Source organism: Schistocerca piceifrons, chromosome 9 (assembly GCF_021461385.2).
Source record: "Schistocerca piceifrons isolate TAMUIC-IGC-003096 chromosome 9, iqSchPice1.1, whole genome shotgun sequence".
In the NCBI taxonomy this organism is placed as follows: domain Eukaryota; kingdom Metazoa; phylum Arthropoda; class Insecta; order Orthoptera; family Acrididae; genus Schistocerca; species Schistocerca piceifrons.
Window position 1 is genome coordinate 206786857 of NC_060146.1, and position 16580 is coordinate 206803436.

The 16580-nt window shown below is 55.9% G+C and overlaps 1 protein-coding gene across 1 annotated transcript in view; it reads left to right on the plus strand.

The window, feature by feature from the left end:
- LOC124716862 (mucin-2-like) overlaps positions 1-16580 on the plus strand; it is a 47427-nt gene that overhangs the window by 22852 nt on the left and 7995 nt on the right. The window contains exons 2-24 of the mRNA XM_047243414.1: positions 455-592; positions 1109-1267; positions 1328-1392; positions 1644-1708; positions 1835-2024; positions 5549-5771; positions 6000-6130; positions 6629-6851; positions 7080-7210; positions 8222-8477; positions 9915-9979; positions 10077-10299; positions 10647-10838; positions 11060-11218; positions 11595-11659; positions 11878-12133; positions 12226-12290; positions 12356-12578; positions 12840-13037; positions 13588-13746; positions 13904-14062; positions 14220-14438; positions 16383-16574. Of these exons, the coding sequence (XP_047099370.1) occupies positions 455-592; positions 1109-1267; positions 1328-1392; positions 1644-1708; positions 1835-2024; positions 5549-5771; positions 6000-6130; positions 6629-6851; positions 7080-7210; positions 8222-8477; positions 9915-9979; positions 10077-10299; positions 10647-10838; positions 11060-11218; positions 11595-11659; positions 11878-12133; positions 12226-12290; positions 12356-12578; positions 12840-13037; positions 13588-13746; positions 13904-14062; positions 14220-14438; positions 16383-16574 (3756 nt within the window). The remainder of the gene's footprint in view (positions 1-454; positions 593-1108; positions 1268-1327; positions 1393-1643; positions 1709-1834; positions 2025-5548; positions 5772-5999; positions 6131-6628; positions 6852-7079; positions 7211-8221; positions 8478-9914; positions 9980-10076; positions 10300-10646; positions 10839-11059; positions 11219-11594; positions 11660-11877; positions 12134-12225; positions 12291-12355; positions 12579-12839; positions 13038-13587; positions 13747-13903; positions 14063-14219; positions 14439-16382; positions 16575-16580) is intronic.

The following is a 16580-nucleotide window of genomic DNA, read 5'->3' on the forward strand; positions in this document are numbered from 1 at the left end:
GGCCTCTCATCGGATCTTACAGCCGATGATACTCTCACAATGCAGGACTGTAATTGCTGCCGTTCACATAAAACAATTACACTAACATCGCACGGCCTCTCTCTCTGATAGTCACACTTTTCACTCACGTTATGGCTAGTCAAATGACAGTGTGGATGTTGTACCGTCATACGAGCAGTGTATAGCCCCACATTTGCGTCTAGTGGCCACAACTCGAACTAACTTGTTTTCCAGCACAATCCGATTCCGCACGAGCACATTAGCATATCTACTAAGTTTGGGTGTCATTCGGTATTTACAGCCCACGATGGACCTCTGTGAGTAGCTGCACCCGATAACAGGGAAGAGTTGAACGACACTGGTAGAGCACAGAGGGTCCATAACAATCAGTGCGATGGTTTGAGGAGAGCACAGGCTGCAGTTTGTTACATATGGACATGTGCTTGTGTTGCAGGGGTGAATGGCACAGTGCAGCCGAGGCGGTGTTCGGTGCAGACAGCAATGGTGCACCCGTGCAAGGAGGCGAGCAGCCACCGGCCATGTAAGGTGCGCCAGACCAAGTCGGCTGGCATCTCCTTCACCTACACCACAGGTGAGGGTCCAGTCTCCTAACCTACACCACAGGTGAGGGCCCAGTCTCCTTCACCTACACCACAGGTGAGGGCCCAGTCTCCTCACTTACAACACAGGTGAGAGCCCAGTCTCCTAACCTACACCACAGGTGAGGGCCCAGTCTCCTAACCTACACCACAGGTGAGGGCCCAGTCTCCTCACTTACAACACAGGTGAGAGCCCAGTCTCCTAACCTACACCACAGGTGAGGGCCCAGTCTCCTTCACCTACACCACAGGTGAGGGCCCAGTCTCCTCACTTACAACACAGGTGAGGGCCCAGTCTCCTCACTTACAACACAGGTGAGAGCCCAGTCTCCTAACCTACACCACAGGTGAGGGCCCAGGCTCCTTCACCTACACCACAGGTGAGGGCCCAGTCTCCTCACTTACAACACAGGTGAGAGCCCAGTCTCCTAACCTACACAACAGGTGAGGGCCCAGTCTCCTTCACCTACACCACAGGTGAGGGCCCAGTCTCCTAACCTACACCACAGGTGAGGGACCAGTCTCCTTCACCTACACCACAGGTGAGGGCCCAGTCTCCTTCACTTACAACGCAGATGAGGCCATTATCACCTTCACTTACAGCTCAGGTGAGGGCCCCATCTATTTCACCTACACAATGACTGAGGGCCCCATCTCCTTCACCACAGGTTAGAGCCCTATCTCCTTCACCTACACAATAGCTCAGGGCCTCATCTTCTTCTACACAGGTGAGGGACCCATCTCCTTCACCCACACCACAGGTGAGGGCCCAGTCTCCTCACTTACAACACAGGTGAGGGCCCAGTCTCCTAACCTACACCACAGGTGAGGGCCCAGTCTCCTTCACCTACACCACAGGTGAGAGCCCAGTCTCCTTAACTTACAACACAGATGAGCCCATTATCACCTTCACTTACAGATCAGGTGAGGGCCCCATCTATTTCACCTACACAATGACTGAGGGCCCCATCTCCTTCACCACAGGTTAGGGCCCTATCTCCTTCACCTACACAATAGCTCAGGGCCTCATCTTCATCTACACAGGTGAGGGACCCATCTCCTTCACCCACACCAAAGGTGAGGGCCCAGTCTCCTCACTTACAACACAGGTGAGGGCCCAGTCTCCTAACCTACACCACAGGTGAGGGCCCAGTCTCCTTCACCTACACCACAGGTGAGAGCCCAGTCTCGTTCACTTACAACACAGATGAGGCCATTATCACCTTCACTTACAGCTCAGGTGAGGGCCCCATCTATTTCACCCACACAATAACTGAGGGCCCCATCTCCTTCACCACAGGTAAGGGCCCTATCTCCTTCACCTACACAATAGCTCAGGGCCTCATCTTCATCTACACAGGTGAGGGACCCATCTCCTTCACCCACACCATAGGTGAGGGCCCATTCTCCTCACTTACAACACAGGTGAGGGCCCAGTCTCCTAACCTAAACCACAAGTGAGGGCCCAGTCTCCTTCACCTACACCACAGGTGAGCGCCCAGTCCCCTAACCTACACCACAGGTGAGGGCCCAGACTCCTTCACCTACACCACAGGTGAGGGCCCAGTCTCCTAACCTACACCACAGGTGAGGGCCCCATCTCCTTCACCACAGGTTAGGGCCCTATCTCCTTCACCTACACAATAGCTCAGGGCCTCATCTTCATCTACACAGGTGAGGGACCCATCTCCTTCACCCACACCACAGGTGAGGGCCCAGTCTCCTCACTTACAACACAGGTGAGGGCCCAGTCTCCTAACCTACACCACAGGTGAGGGCCCAGTCTCCTACACCTACACCACAGGTGAGGGCCCAGTCTCCTAACCTACACCACAGGTGAGGGCCCAGTCTCCTTCACCTACACCACAGGTGAGGGCCCCATCTCCTTCACCACAGGTTAGGGCCCTATCTCCTTCACCTACACAATAGCTCAGGGCCTCATCTTCATCTACACAGGTGAGGGACCCATCTCCTTCACCCACACCACAGGTGAGGGCCCAGTCTCCTCACCTACAACACAGGTGAGGGCCCAGTCTCCTAACCCACACCACAGGTGAGGGCCCAGTCTCCTTCACCTACACCACAGGTGAGAGCCCAGTCTCCTAACCTACACCACAGGTGAGGGCCCCATCTCCTTCACCAAAGGTTAGGGCCCTATCTCCTTCACCTGCACAATAGCTCAGGACCTCATCTTCATATACACAGGTGACGGACCCATCTCCTTCACCCACACCACAGGTGAGGGCCCAGTCTCCTCACTTACAACACAGGTGAGGGCCCAGTCTCCTAACCTACACCACAGGTGAGGGCCCAGTCTCCTTCACCTACACCACAGGTGAGGGCCCAGTCTCCTAACCTACACCACAGGTGAGGGCCCAGTCTCCTTCACCTACACCACAGGTGAGGGCCCAGTCCTACACCACAGGTGAGGGCCCCATCTCCTTCACCACAGGTTAGGGCCCTATCTCCTTCACCTGCACAATAGCTCAGGGCCTCATCTACATCTACACAGGTGAGGGACCCATCTCCTTCACCCACACCACAGGTGAGGGCCCAGTCTCCTTCACCTACACCACAGGTGAGGGCCCAGTCTCCTAACCTACACCACAGGTGAGGGCCCAGTCTCCTTCACCTACACCACAGGTGAGAGCCCAGTCTCCTTCACTTACAACACAGAAGAGGCCATTATCACCTTCACTTACAGCTCAGGTGAGGGCCCCATCTATTTCACCTACACAATGACTGAGGGCCCCATCTCCTTCACCTCAGGTTAGGGCCCTATCTCCTTCACCTACACAATATCTCAGGGCCTCATCTTCATCTACACAGGTGAGGGACACATCTCCTTCACCCACCCCACAGGTGAGGGCCCAGTCTCCTCACTTACAACACAGGTGAGGGCCCAGTCTATTAACCTACATCACAGGTAAGGGCCCAGTCACCTTCACCTACACCACAGGTGAGGGCCCAGTCTCCTAACCTACACCACAGGTGAGGGCCCAGTCTCCTTCACCTACACCACAGGTGAGGGCCCAGTCTCCTAACCTACACCACAGGTGAGGGCCCCATCTCCTTCACCACAGGTTAGGGCCCTATCTCCTTCACCTACACAATAGCTCAGGGCCTCATCTTCATCTACACAGGTGAGGGATCCATCTCCTTCACCCACACCACAGGTGAGGGCCCAGTCTCCTCACTTACAACACAGGTGAGGGCCCAGTCTCCTAAGCTACACCACAGGTGAGGGCCCAGTCTCCTTCACCTACACCACAGGCGAGGGCCCAGTCTCCTTCACCTACACCACAGGTGAGAGCCCAGTTTCCTTCACTTACAACACAGATGAGGCCATTATCACCTTCACTTACAGCTCAGGTGAGGGCTCCATCTATTTCACCTACGCAATGACTGAGGGCCCCATCTCCTTCACCACAGGTTAGGGCCCTATCTCCTTCACCTACACAATAGCTCAGGGCCTCATCTTCATCTACACAGGTGAGGGACCCATCTCCTTCACCTACACCACAGGTGAGGGCCCAGTCTCCTCACTTACAACACAGGTGAGGGCCCAGTCTCCTAACCTACACTACAGGTGAGGGCCCAGTCTCCTCACTTACAACACAGGTGAGGGCCCAGTCTCCTAACCTACACCACAGGTGAGGGCCCAGTCTCCTTCACCAACACCACAGGTGAGAGCCCAGTCTCCTTCACTTACAACACAGATGAGGCCATTATCACCTTCACATACAGCTCAGGTGAGGGCCCCATCTATTTCACCTACACAATGACTGAGGGCCCCATCTCCTTCACCACAGGTTAGGGCCCTATCTCCTTCACCTACACAATAGCTCAGGGCCTCATCTATATCTACACAGGTGAGGGGCCCATCTCCTTCACCCACACCACAGGTGAGGCCCCAGTCTCTTCACTTACAACACAGGTGAGGGCCCAGTCTCCTAACCTACACCACAGGTGAGGGCCCAGTCTCCTTCACCTACACCACAGGTGAGAGCCCAGTCTCATTCACTTACAACACAGATGAGGCCATTATCACCTTCACTTACAGCTCAGGAGAGGGCCCCATCTATTTCACCTACACAATGACTGAGGGCCCCATCTCCTTCACCACAGGTTAGGGCCCTATCTCCTTCACCTACACAATTGCTCAGGGCCTCATCTTCATCTACACAGGTGAGGGACCCATCTCCTTCACCCACACCACAGGTGAGGGCCCAGTCTCCTCACTTACAACACAGGTGAGGGCCCAGTCTCCTAACCTACACCACAGGTGAGGGCCCAGTCTCCTTCACTTACAACAAAGATGAGGCCATTATCACCTTCACTTACAGCTCAGGTGAGGGCCCCATCTATTTCACCTACACAATGACTGAGGGCCCCATCTCCTTCACCACAGGTTAGGGCCCTATCTACTTCACCTACACAATAGCTCAGGGCCTCATCTTCATCTACACAGGTGAGGGACCCATCTCCTTCACCCACACCACAGGTGAGGGCCCAATCTCCTCACTTACAACACAGGTGAGGGTCCAGTCTCCTAACATACACCACAAATGAGGGCCCAGTCTCCTTCACCTACACCACAGGTGAGAGCCCAGTCTCCTTCATTTACAACACAGATGAGTCCATTATCACCTTCACTTACAGCTCAGGTGAGGGCCCCATCTATTTCACCTACACAATGACTGAGGGCCCCATCTCCTTCACCACAGGTTAGGGCCCTATCTCCTTCACCTGCACAATAGCTCAGGGCCTCATCTTAAACTACACAGGTGAGGGACCATCTCCTTCACTCACACCACAGGTGAGGGCCCAGACTCCTCACTTACAACACAGGTGAGGGCCCAGTCTCCTTCACCTACACCACAGGTGAGGGTCCAGTCTCCTAACCTACACCACAGGTGAGGGCCCAGTCTCCTTCACCTACACCACAGGTGAGGGCCCAGTCTCCTTCACCTACAACACAGGTGAGGGCCCAGTCTCCTTCACCCCCACCACAGGTGAGGGCCCAAACCTACACCACAGGTGAGAGCCCAGTCTCCTTTACCTACACCACAGGTGAGGGCCCAGTCTCCTTCACCTACACCACAAGTGAGGGCCCAGGCTCCGTCACCCACACCACAGGTGAGGGCCCGGTCTCCTTCACCCACACCACAGGTGAGGGCCCAGCCTCCTAAGCTACACCACAGGTGAGAGACCAGTCCCCTTCACTTACAACACAGGTGAGGGCCCAGTCTCCCTCACCTACACCACAGGTGAGGGCCCAGTCTCCTAACCTACACCACAGGTGAGAGCCCAGTCTCCTTCACTTACCACACAGGTGAGGTCCCAGTCTCCTAACCTACACCACAGGTGAGGGCGCAGTCTCCTTCACCCACACCACAGGTGAGGGCCCAGTCTCCTTAACCTACACCACAGGTGAGGGCCCAGTCTCCTCCACCTACACCACAGGTGAGGGCCCAGTCTCCTTCACCTACACCACAGGTGAGGGCCAGTCTCCTTCACCCGCAGCACAGGTGAGGCCCCAGTCTCTTCACTTACAACACAGGTGAGCGCCCAGTCTCCTAACCTACACCACAGGTGAGGGCCCAGTCTCCTTCACCTACACCACAGGTGAGAGCCCAGTCTCATTCACTTACAACACAGATGAGGCCATTATCACCTTCACTTACAGCTCAGGAGAGGGCCCCATCTATTTCACCTACACAATGACTGAGGGCCCCATCTCCTTCACCACAGGTTAGGGCCCTATCTCCTTCACCTACACAATAGCTCAGGGCCTCATCTTCATCTACACAGGTGAGGGACCCATCTCCTTCACCCACACCACAGGTGAGGGCCCAGTCTCCTTAACCTACACCACAGGTGAGGGCCCAAACCTACACCACAGGTGAGAGCCCAGTCTCCTTCACCTACACCACAGGTGAGGGCCCAGTCTCCTTCACCTACAACACAGGTGAGGGCCCAGTCTCCTTCACCCCCACCACAGGTGAGGGCCCAAACCTACCCCACAGGTGAGGGCCCAGTCTCCTTCACCTACAACACAGGTGAGGGCCCAGTCTCCTTCACCCCCACCACAGGTGAGGGCCCAAACCTACACCACAGGTGAGAGCCCAGCCTCCTTCACCTACACCACAGGTGAGGGCCCAGTCTCCTTCACCTACACCACAAGTGAGGGCCCAGGCTCCGTCACCCACACCACAGGTGAGGGCCCGGTCTCCTTCACCCACACCACAGGTGAGGGCCCAGCCTCCTAAGCTACACCACAGGTGAGAGACCAGTCCCCTTCACTTACAACACAGGTGAGGGCCCAGTCTCCCTCACCTACACCACAGGTGAGGGCCCAGTCTCCTAACCTACACCACAGGTGAGAGCCCAGTCTCCTTCACTTACCACACAGGTGAGGTCCCAGTCTCCTAACCTACACCACAGGTGAGGGCGCAGTCTCCTTCACCCACACCACAGGTGAGGGCCCAGTCTCCTTAACCTACACCACAGGTGAGGGCCCAGTCTCCTCCACCTACACCACAGGTGAGGGCCCAGTCTCCTTCACCTACACCACAGGTGAGGGCCAGTCTCCTTCACCCACACCACAGGTGAGGCCCCAGTCTCTTCACTTACAACACAGGTGAGGGCCCAGTCTCCTAACCTACACCAGAGGTGAGGGCCCAGTCTCCTTCACCTACACCACAGGTGAGAGCCCAGTCTCATTCACTTACAACACAGATGAGGCCATTATCACCTTCACTTACAGCTCAGGAGAGGGCCCCATCTATTTCACCTACACAATGACTGAGGGCCCCATCTCCTTCACCACAGGTTAGGGCCCTATCTCCTTCACCTACACAATAGCTCAGGGCCTCATCTTCATCTACACAGGTGAGGGACCCATCTCCTTCACCCACACCACAGGTGAGGGCCCAGTCTCCTCACTTACAACACAGGTGAGGGCCCAGTCTCCTAACCTACACCACAGGTGAGAGCCCAGTCTCCTTCACTTACAACACAGATGAGGCTATTATCACCTTCACTTACAGCTCAGGTGAGGGCCCCATCTATTTCACCTACACAATGACTGAGGGCCCCATCTCCTTCACCACAGGTTAGGGCCCTATCTACTTCACCTACACAATAGCTCAGGGCCTCATCTTCATCTACACAGGTGAGGGACCCATCTCCTTCACCCACACCACAGGTGAGGGCCCAATCTCCTCACTTACAACACAGGTGAGGGTCCAGTCTCCTAACATACACCACAAATGAGGGCCCAGTCTCCTTCACCTACACCACAGGTGAGAGCCCAGTCTCCTTCATTTTCAACACAGATGAGGCCATTATCACCTTCACTTACAGCTCAGGTGAGGGCCCCATCTATTTCACCTACACAATGACTGAGGGCCCCATCTCCTTCACCACAGGTTAGGGCCCTATCCCCTACACCTGCACAATAGCTCAGGGCCTCATCTTAAACTACACAGGTGAGGGACCATCTCCTTCACTCACACCACAGGTGAGGGCCCAGACTCCCCACTTACAACACAGGTGAGGGCCCAGTCTCCTTCACCCACACCACAGGTGAGGGTCCAGTCTCCTAACCTACACCACAGGTGAGGGCCCAGTCTCCTTCACCTACACCTCAGGTGAGGGCCCAGTCTCCTTCACCTACAACACAGGTGAGGGCCCAGTCTCCTTCACCCCCACCACAGGTGAGGGCCCAAACCTACACCACAGGTGAGAGCCCAGTCTCCTTCACCTACACCACAGGTGAGGGCCCAGTCTCCTTCACCTACACCACAAGTGAGGGCCCAGGCTCCGTCACCCACACCACAGGTGAGGGCCCGGTCTCCTTGACCCACACCACAGGTGAGGGCCCAGCCTCCTAAGCTACACCACAGGTGAGAGACCAGTCCCCTTCACTTACAACACAGGTGAGGGCCCAGTCTCCCTCACCTACACCACAGGTGAGGGCCCAGTCTCCTAACCTACACCACAGGTGAGAGCCCAGTCTCCTTCACTTACCACACAGGTGAGGTGCCAGTCTCGTAACCTACACCACAGGTGAGGGCGCAGTCTCCTTCACCCACACCACAGGTGAGGGCCCAGTCTCCTTAACCTACACCACAGGTGAGGGCCCAGTCTCCTCCACCTACACCACAGGTGAGGGCCCAGTCTCCTTCACCTACAGCACAGGTGAGGCCCCAGTCTCTTCACTTACAACACAGGTGAGGGCCCAGTCTCCTAACCTACACCACAGGTGAGGGCGCAGTCTCCTTCACCCACACCACAGGTGAGGGCCCAGTCTCCTTAACCTACACCACAGGTGATTGCCCAGTCTCCTCCACCTACACCACAGGTGAGGGCCCAGTCTCCTTCACCCACACCACAGGTGAGGCCCCAGTCTCTTCACTTACAACACAGGTGAGGGCCCAGTCTCCTAACCTACACCACAGGTGAGGGCCCAGTCTCCTTCACCTACACCACAGGTGAGAGCCCAGTCTCATTCACTTACAACACAGATGAGGCCATTATCACCTTCACTTACAGCTCAGGAGAGGGCCCCATCTATTTCACCTACACAATGACTGAGGGCCCCATCTCCTTCACCACAGGTTAGGGCCCTATCTCCTTCACCTACACAATAGCTCAGGGCCTCATCTTCATCTACACAGGTGAGGGACCCATCTCCTTCACCCACACCACAGGTGAGGGCCCAGTCTCCTCACTTACAACACAGGTGAGGGCCCAGTCTCCTAACCTACACCACAGGTGAGAGCCCAGTCTCCTTCACTTACAACACAGATGAGGCCATTATCACCTTCACTTACAGCTCAGGTGAGGGCCCCATCTATTTCACCTACACAATGACTGAGGGCCCCATCTCCTTCACCACAGGTTAGGGCCCTATCTACTTCACCTACACAATAGCTCAGGGCCTCATCTTCATCTACACAGGTAAGGGACCCATCTCCTTCACCCACACCACAGGTGAGGGCCCAATCTCCTCACTTACAACACAGGTGAGGGTCCAGTCTCCTAACATACACCACAAATGAGGGCCCAGTCTCCTTCACCTACACCACAGGTGAGAGCCCAGTCTCCTTCATTTACAACACAGATGAGGCCATTATCACCTTCACTTACAGCTCAGGTGAGGGCCCCATCTATTTCACCTACACAATGACTGAGGGCCCCATCTCCTTCACCACAGGTTAGGGCCCTATCTCCTTCACCTGCACAATAGCTCAGGGCCTCATCTTAAACTACACAGGTGAGGGACCATCTCCTTCACTCACACCACAGGTGAGGGCCCAGACTCCTCACTTACAACACAGGTGAGGGCCCAGTCTCCTTCACCTACACCACAGGTGAGGGTCCAGTCTCCTAACCTACACCACAGGTGAGGGCCCAGTCTCCTTCACCTACACCACAGGTGAGGGTCCAGTCTCCTAACCTACACCACAGGTGAGGGCCCAGTCTCCTTCACCTACACCACAGGTGAGGGCCCAGTCTCCTTCACCTACAACACAGGTGAGGGCCCAGTCTCCTTCACCCCCACCACAGGTGAGGGCCCAAACCTACACCACAGGTGAGAGCCCAGTCTCCTTCACCTACTCCACAGGTGAGGGCCCAGTCTCCTTCACCTACACCACAAGTGAGGGACCCATCTCATTCACCCACACCACAGGTGAGGGCCCAGTCTCGTCACTTACAACACAGGTGAGGGCCCAGTCTCCTAACCTACACCACAGGTGAGAGCCCAGTCTCCTTCACTTACAACACAGATGAGGCCATTATCACCTTCAATTACAGCTCAGGTGAGGGCCCCATCTATTTCACCTACACAATGACTGAGGGCCCCATCTCCTTCACCACAGGTTAGGGCCCTATCTACTTCACCTACACAATAGCTCAGGGCCTCATCTTCATCTACACAGGTGAGGGACCCATCTCCTTCACCCACACCACAGGTGAGGGCCCAGTCTCCTCACTTACAACACAGGTGAGGGCCCAGTCTCCTAAGCTACACCACAGGTGAGGGCCCAGTCTCCTTCACCTACACCACAGGCGAGGGCCCAGTCTCCTTCACCTACACCACAGGTGAGAGCCCAGTTTCCTTCACTTACAACACAGATGAGGCCATTATCACCTTCACTTACAGCTCAGGTGAGGGCTCCATCTATTTCACCTACACAATGACTGAGGGCCCCATCTCCTTCACCACAGGTTAGGGCCCTATCTCCTTCACCTACACAATAGCTCAGGGCCTCATCTTCATCTACACAGGTGAGGGACCCATCTCCTTCACCTACACCACAGGTGAGGGCCCAGTCTCCTCACTTACAACACAGGTGAGGGCCCAGTCTCCTAACCTACACTACAGGTGAGGGCCCAGTCTCCTCACTTACAACACAGGTGAGGGCCCAGTCTCCTAACCTACACCACAGGTGAGGGCCCAGTCTCCTTCACCAACACCACAGGTGAGAGCCCAGTCTCCTTCACTTACAACACAGATGAGGCCATTATCACCTTCACGTACAGCTCAGGTGAGGGCCCCATCTATTTCACCTACACAATGACTGAGGGCCCCATCTCCTTCACCACAGGTTAGGGCCCTATCTCCTTCACCTACACAATAGCTCAGGGCCTCATCTTCATCTACACAGGTGAGGGGCCCATCTCCTTCACCCACACCACAGGTGAGGCCCCAGTCTCTTCACTTACAACACAGGTGAGGGCCCAGTCTCCTAACCTACACCACAGGTGAGGGCCTAGTCTCCTTCACCTACACCACAGGTGAGAGCCCAGTCTCATTCACTTACAACACAGATGAGGCCATTATCACCTTCACTTACAGCTCAGGAGAGGGCCCCATCTATTTCACCTACACAATGACTGAGGGCCCCATCTCCTTCACCACAGGTTAGGGCCCTATCTCCTTCACCTACACAATAGCTCAGGGCCTCATCTTCATCTACACAGGTGAGGGACCCATCTCCTTCACCCACACCACAGGTGAGGGCCCAGTCTCCTCACTTACAACACAGGTGAGGGCCCAGTCTCCTAACCTACACCACAGGTGAGGGCCCAGTCTCCTTCACTTACAACACAGATGAGGCCATTATCACCTTCACTTACAGCTCAGGTGAGGGCCCCATCTACTTCACCTACACAATGACTGAGGGCCCCATCTCCTTCACCACAGGTTAGGGCCCTATCTACTTCACCTACACAATAGCTCAGGGCCTCATCTTCATCTACACAGGTGAGGGACCCATCTCCTTCACCCACACCACAGGTGAGGGCCCAATCTCCTCACTTACAACACAGGAGAGGGTCCAGTCTCCTAACATACACCACAAATGAGGGCCCAGTCTCCTTCACCTACACCACAGGTGAGAGGCCAGTCTCCTTCATTTACAACACAGATGAGGCCATTATCACCTTCACTTACAGCTCAGGTGAGGGCCCCATCTATTTCACCTACACAATGACTGAGGGCCCCATCTCCTTCACCACAGGTTAGGGCCCTATCTCCTTCACCTGCACAATAGCTCAGGGCCTCATCTTAAACTACACAGGTGAGGGACCATCTCCTTCACTCACACCACAGGTGAGGGCCCAGACTCCTCACTTACAACACAGGTGAGGGCCCAGTCTCCTTCACCTACACCACAGGTGAGGGTCCAGTCTCCTAACCTACACCACAGGTGAGGGCCCAGTCTCCTTCACCTACACCACAGGTGAGGGCCCAGTCTCCTTCACCTACAACACAGGTGAGGGCCCAGTCTCCTTCACCCCCACCACAGGTGAGGGCCCAAACCTACACCACAGGTGAGAGCCCAGTCTCCTTCACCTACACCACAGGTGAGGGCCCAGTCTCCTTCACCTACACCACAAGTGAGGGCCCAGGCTCCGTCACCCACACCACAGGTGAGGGCCCGGTCTCCTTCACCCACACCACAGGTGAGGGCCCAGCCTCCTAAGCTACACCACAGGTGAGAGACCAGTCCCCTTCACTTACAACACAGGTGAGGGCCCAGTCTCCCTCACCTACACCACAGGTGAGGGCCCAGTCTCCTTCACCCACACCACAGGTGAGGGCCCAGTCTCCTAACCTACACCACAGGTGAGAGCCCAGTCTCCTTCACTTACCACACAGGTGAGGTCCCAGTCTCCTAACCTACACCACAGGTGAGGGCGCAGTCTCCTTCACCCACACCACAGGTGAGGGCCCAGTCTCCTTAACCTACACCACAGGTGAGGGCCCAGTCTCCTCCACCTACACCACAGGTGAGGGCCCAGTCTCCTTCACCTACACCACAGGTGAGGGCCATGTCTCCTTCACCTATCCCACAGGTGAGAGCCCAGTCTCCTTCACCTACACCACAGGTGAGGGCCCAGTCTCCTTCACCACCACCACAGGTGAGGGCCCAGTCTCCTAACCTATACCACAGGTGAGGGCCCAGTCTCCTTCACCTACACCACAGGTGAGGGCCCAGTCTCCTTCACCTACACCACAGGTGAGGGCCCAGTCTCCTTCACCCACACCACAGGTGAGGGCCCAGTCTCCTCACCTACACCACAGGTGAGGGCTCAGTCTCCTCACTTACAACACAGGTGAGGGCCCAGTCTCCTCACTTACAACACAGGTGAGAGCCCAGTCTCCTAACCTACACCACAGGTGAGGGCCCAGTCTCCTTCACCTACACCACAGGTGAGGGCCCAGTCTCCTCACTTACAACACAGGTGAGGGCCCAGTCTCCTCACTTACAACACAGGTGAGAGCCCAGTCTCCTAACCTACACCACAGGTGAGGGCCCAGGCTCCTTCACCTACACCACAGGTGAGGGCCCAGTCTCCTCACTTACAACACAGGTGAGAGCCCAGTCTCCTAACCTACACCACAGGTGAGGGAACAGTCTCCCTCACCTACACCACAGGTGAGGGCCCAGTCTCCTAACCTACACCACAGGTGAGGGACCAGTCTCCTTCACCTACACCACAGGTGAGGGCCCAGTCTCCTTCACTTACAACGCAGATGAGGCCATTATCACCTTCACTTACAGCTCAGGTGAGGGCCCCATCTATTTCACCTACACAATGACTGAGGGCCCCATCTCCTTCACCACAGGTTAGAGCCCTATCACCTTCACCTACACAATAGCTCAGGGCCTCATCTTCTTCTACACAGGTGAGGGACCCATCTCCTTCACCCACACCACAGGTGAGGGCCCAGTCTCCTCACTTACAACACAGGTGAGGGCCCAGTCTCTTAACCTACACCACAGGTGAGGGCCCAGTCTCCTTCACCTACACCACAGGTGAGAGCCCAGTCTCCTTAACTTACAACACAGATGAGCCCATTATCACCTTCACTTACAGATCAGGTGAGGGCCCCATCTATTTCACCTACACTATGACTGAGGGCCCCATCTCCTTCACCACAGGTTAGGGCCCTATCTCCTTCACCTACACAATAGCTCAGGGCCTCATCTTCATCTACACAGGTGAGGGACCCATCTCCTTCACCCACACCAAAGGTGAGGGCCCAGTCTCCTCACTTACAACACAGGTGAGGGCCCAGTCTCCTAACCTACACCACAGGTGAGGGCCCAGTCTCCTTCACCTACACCACAGGTGAGAGCCCAGTCTCGTTCACTTGCAACACAGATGAGGCCATTATCACCTTCACTTACAGCTCAGGTGACGGCCCCATCTATTTCACCCACACAATAACTGAGGGCCCCATCTCCTTCACCACAGGTAAGGGCCCTATCTCCTTCACCTACACAATAGCTCAGGGCCTCATCTTCATCTACACAGGTGAGGGACCCATCTCCTTCACCCACACACAGGTGAGGGCCCATTCTCCTCACTTACAACACAGGTGAGGGCCCAGTCTCCTAACCTAAACCACAAGTGAGGGCCCAGTCTCCTTCACCTACACCACAGGTGAGCGCCCAGTCCCCTAACCTGCACCACAGGTGAGGGCCCAGACTCCTTCACCTACACCACAGGTGAGGGCCCAGTCTCCTAACCTACACCACAGGTGAGGGCCCCATCTCCTTCACCACAGGTTAGGGCCCTATCTCCTTCACCTACACAATAGCTCAGGGCCTCATCTTCATCTACACAGGTGAGGGACCCATCTCATTCACCCACACCACAGGTAAGGGCCCAGTCTCCTCACTTACAACACAGGTGAGGGCCCAGTCTCCTAACCTACACCACAGGTGAGGGCCCAGTCTCCTACACCTACACCACAGGTGAGGGCCCAGTCTCCTAACCTACACCACAGGTGAGGGCCCAGTCTCCTTCACCTACACCACAGGTGAGAGCCCAGTCTCCTTCACTTACAACACAGATGAGGCCATTATCACTTTCACTTACAGCTAGGTGAGGGCCCCATCTATTTCACCTACACAATGACTGAGGGCCCCATCTCCTTCACCACAGGTTAGGGCCCTATATCCTTCACCTACACAATAGCTCAGGGCCTCATCTTCATCTACACAGGTGAGGGACCCATCTCCTTCACCCACACCACGGGTGAGGGCCCAGTCTCCTCACCTACAACGCAGGTGAGGGCCCAGTCTCCTAACCCACACCACAGGTGAGGGCCCAGTCTCCTTCACCTACACCACAGGTGAGAGCCCAGTCACCTAACCTACACCACAGGTGAGGGACCCATCTCCTTCACCAAAGGTTAGGGCCCTATCTCCTTCACCTGCACAATAGCTCAGGACCTCATCTTCATATACACAGGTGACGGACCCATCTCCTTCACCCACACCACAGGTGAGGGCCCAGTCTCCTCTCTTACAACACAGGTGAGGGCCCAGTCTCCTAACCTACACCACAGGTGAGGGCCCAGTCTCCTTCACCTACACCACAGGTGAGGGCCCAGTCTCCTAACCTACACCACAGGTGAGGGCCCAGTCTCCTTCACCTACACCACAGGTGAGGGCCCAGTCCTACACCACAGGTGAGGGCCCCATCTCCTTCACCACAGGTTAGGGCCCTATCTCCTTCACCTACACAATAGCTCAGGGCCTCATCTACATCTACACAGGTGGGGGACCCATCTCCTTCACCCACACCACAGGTAAGGGCCCAGTCTCCTTCACCTACACCACAGGTGAGGGCCCAGTCTCCTAACCTACACCACAGGTGAGAGCCCAGTCTCCTTCACTTACAACACAGAAGAGGCCATTATCACCTTCACTTACAGCTCAGGTGAGGGCCCCATCTATTTCACCTACACAATGACTGAGGGCCCCATCTCCTTCACCACAGGTTAGGGCCCTATCTCCTTCACCTACACAATATCTCAGGGCCTCATCTTCATCTACACGGGTGAGGGACACATCTCCTTCACCCACCCCACAGGTGAGGGCCCAGTCTCCTCACTTACAACACAGGTGAGGGCCCAGTCTATTAACCTACATCACAGGTAAGGGCCCAGTCTCCTTCACCTACACCACAGGTGAGGGCCCAGTCTCCTAACCTACACCACAGGTGAGGGCCCAGTCTCCTTCACCTACACCACAGGTGAGGGCCCAGTCTCCTAACCTACACCACAGGTGAGGGCCCCATCTCCTTCAACACAGGTTAGGGCCCTATCTCCTTCACCTACACAATAGCTCAGGGCCTCATCTTCATCTACACAGGTGAGGGACCCATCTCCTTCACACACACCACAGGTGAAGGCCCAGTCTCCTCACTTACAACACAGGTGAGGGCCAAGTCTCCTAAGCTACACCACAGGTGAGGGCCCAGTCTCCTTCACCTACACCACAGGCGAGGGCCCAGTCTCCTTCACCTACACCACAGGTGAGAGCCCAGTTTCCTCCACTTACAACACAGATGAGGCCATTATCACCTTCACTTACAGCTCAGGTGAGGGCTCCATCTATTTCACCTACACAATGACTGAGGGCCCCATCTCCTTCACCACAGGTTAGG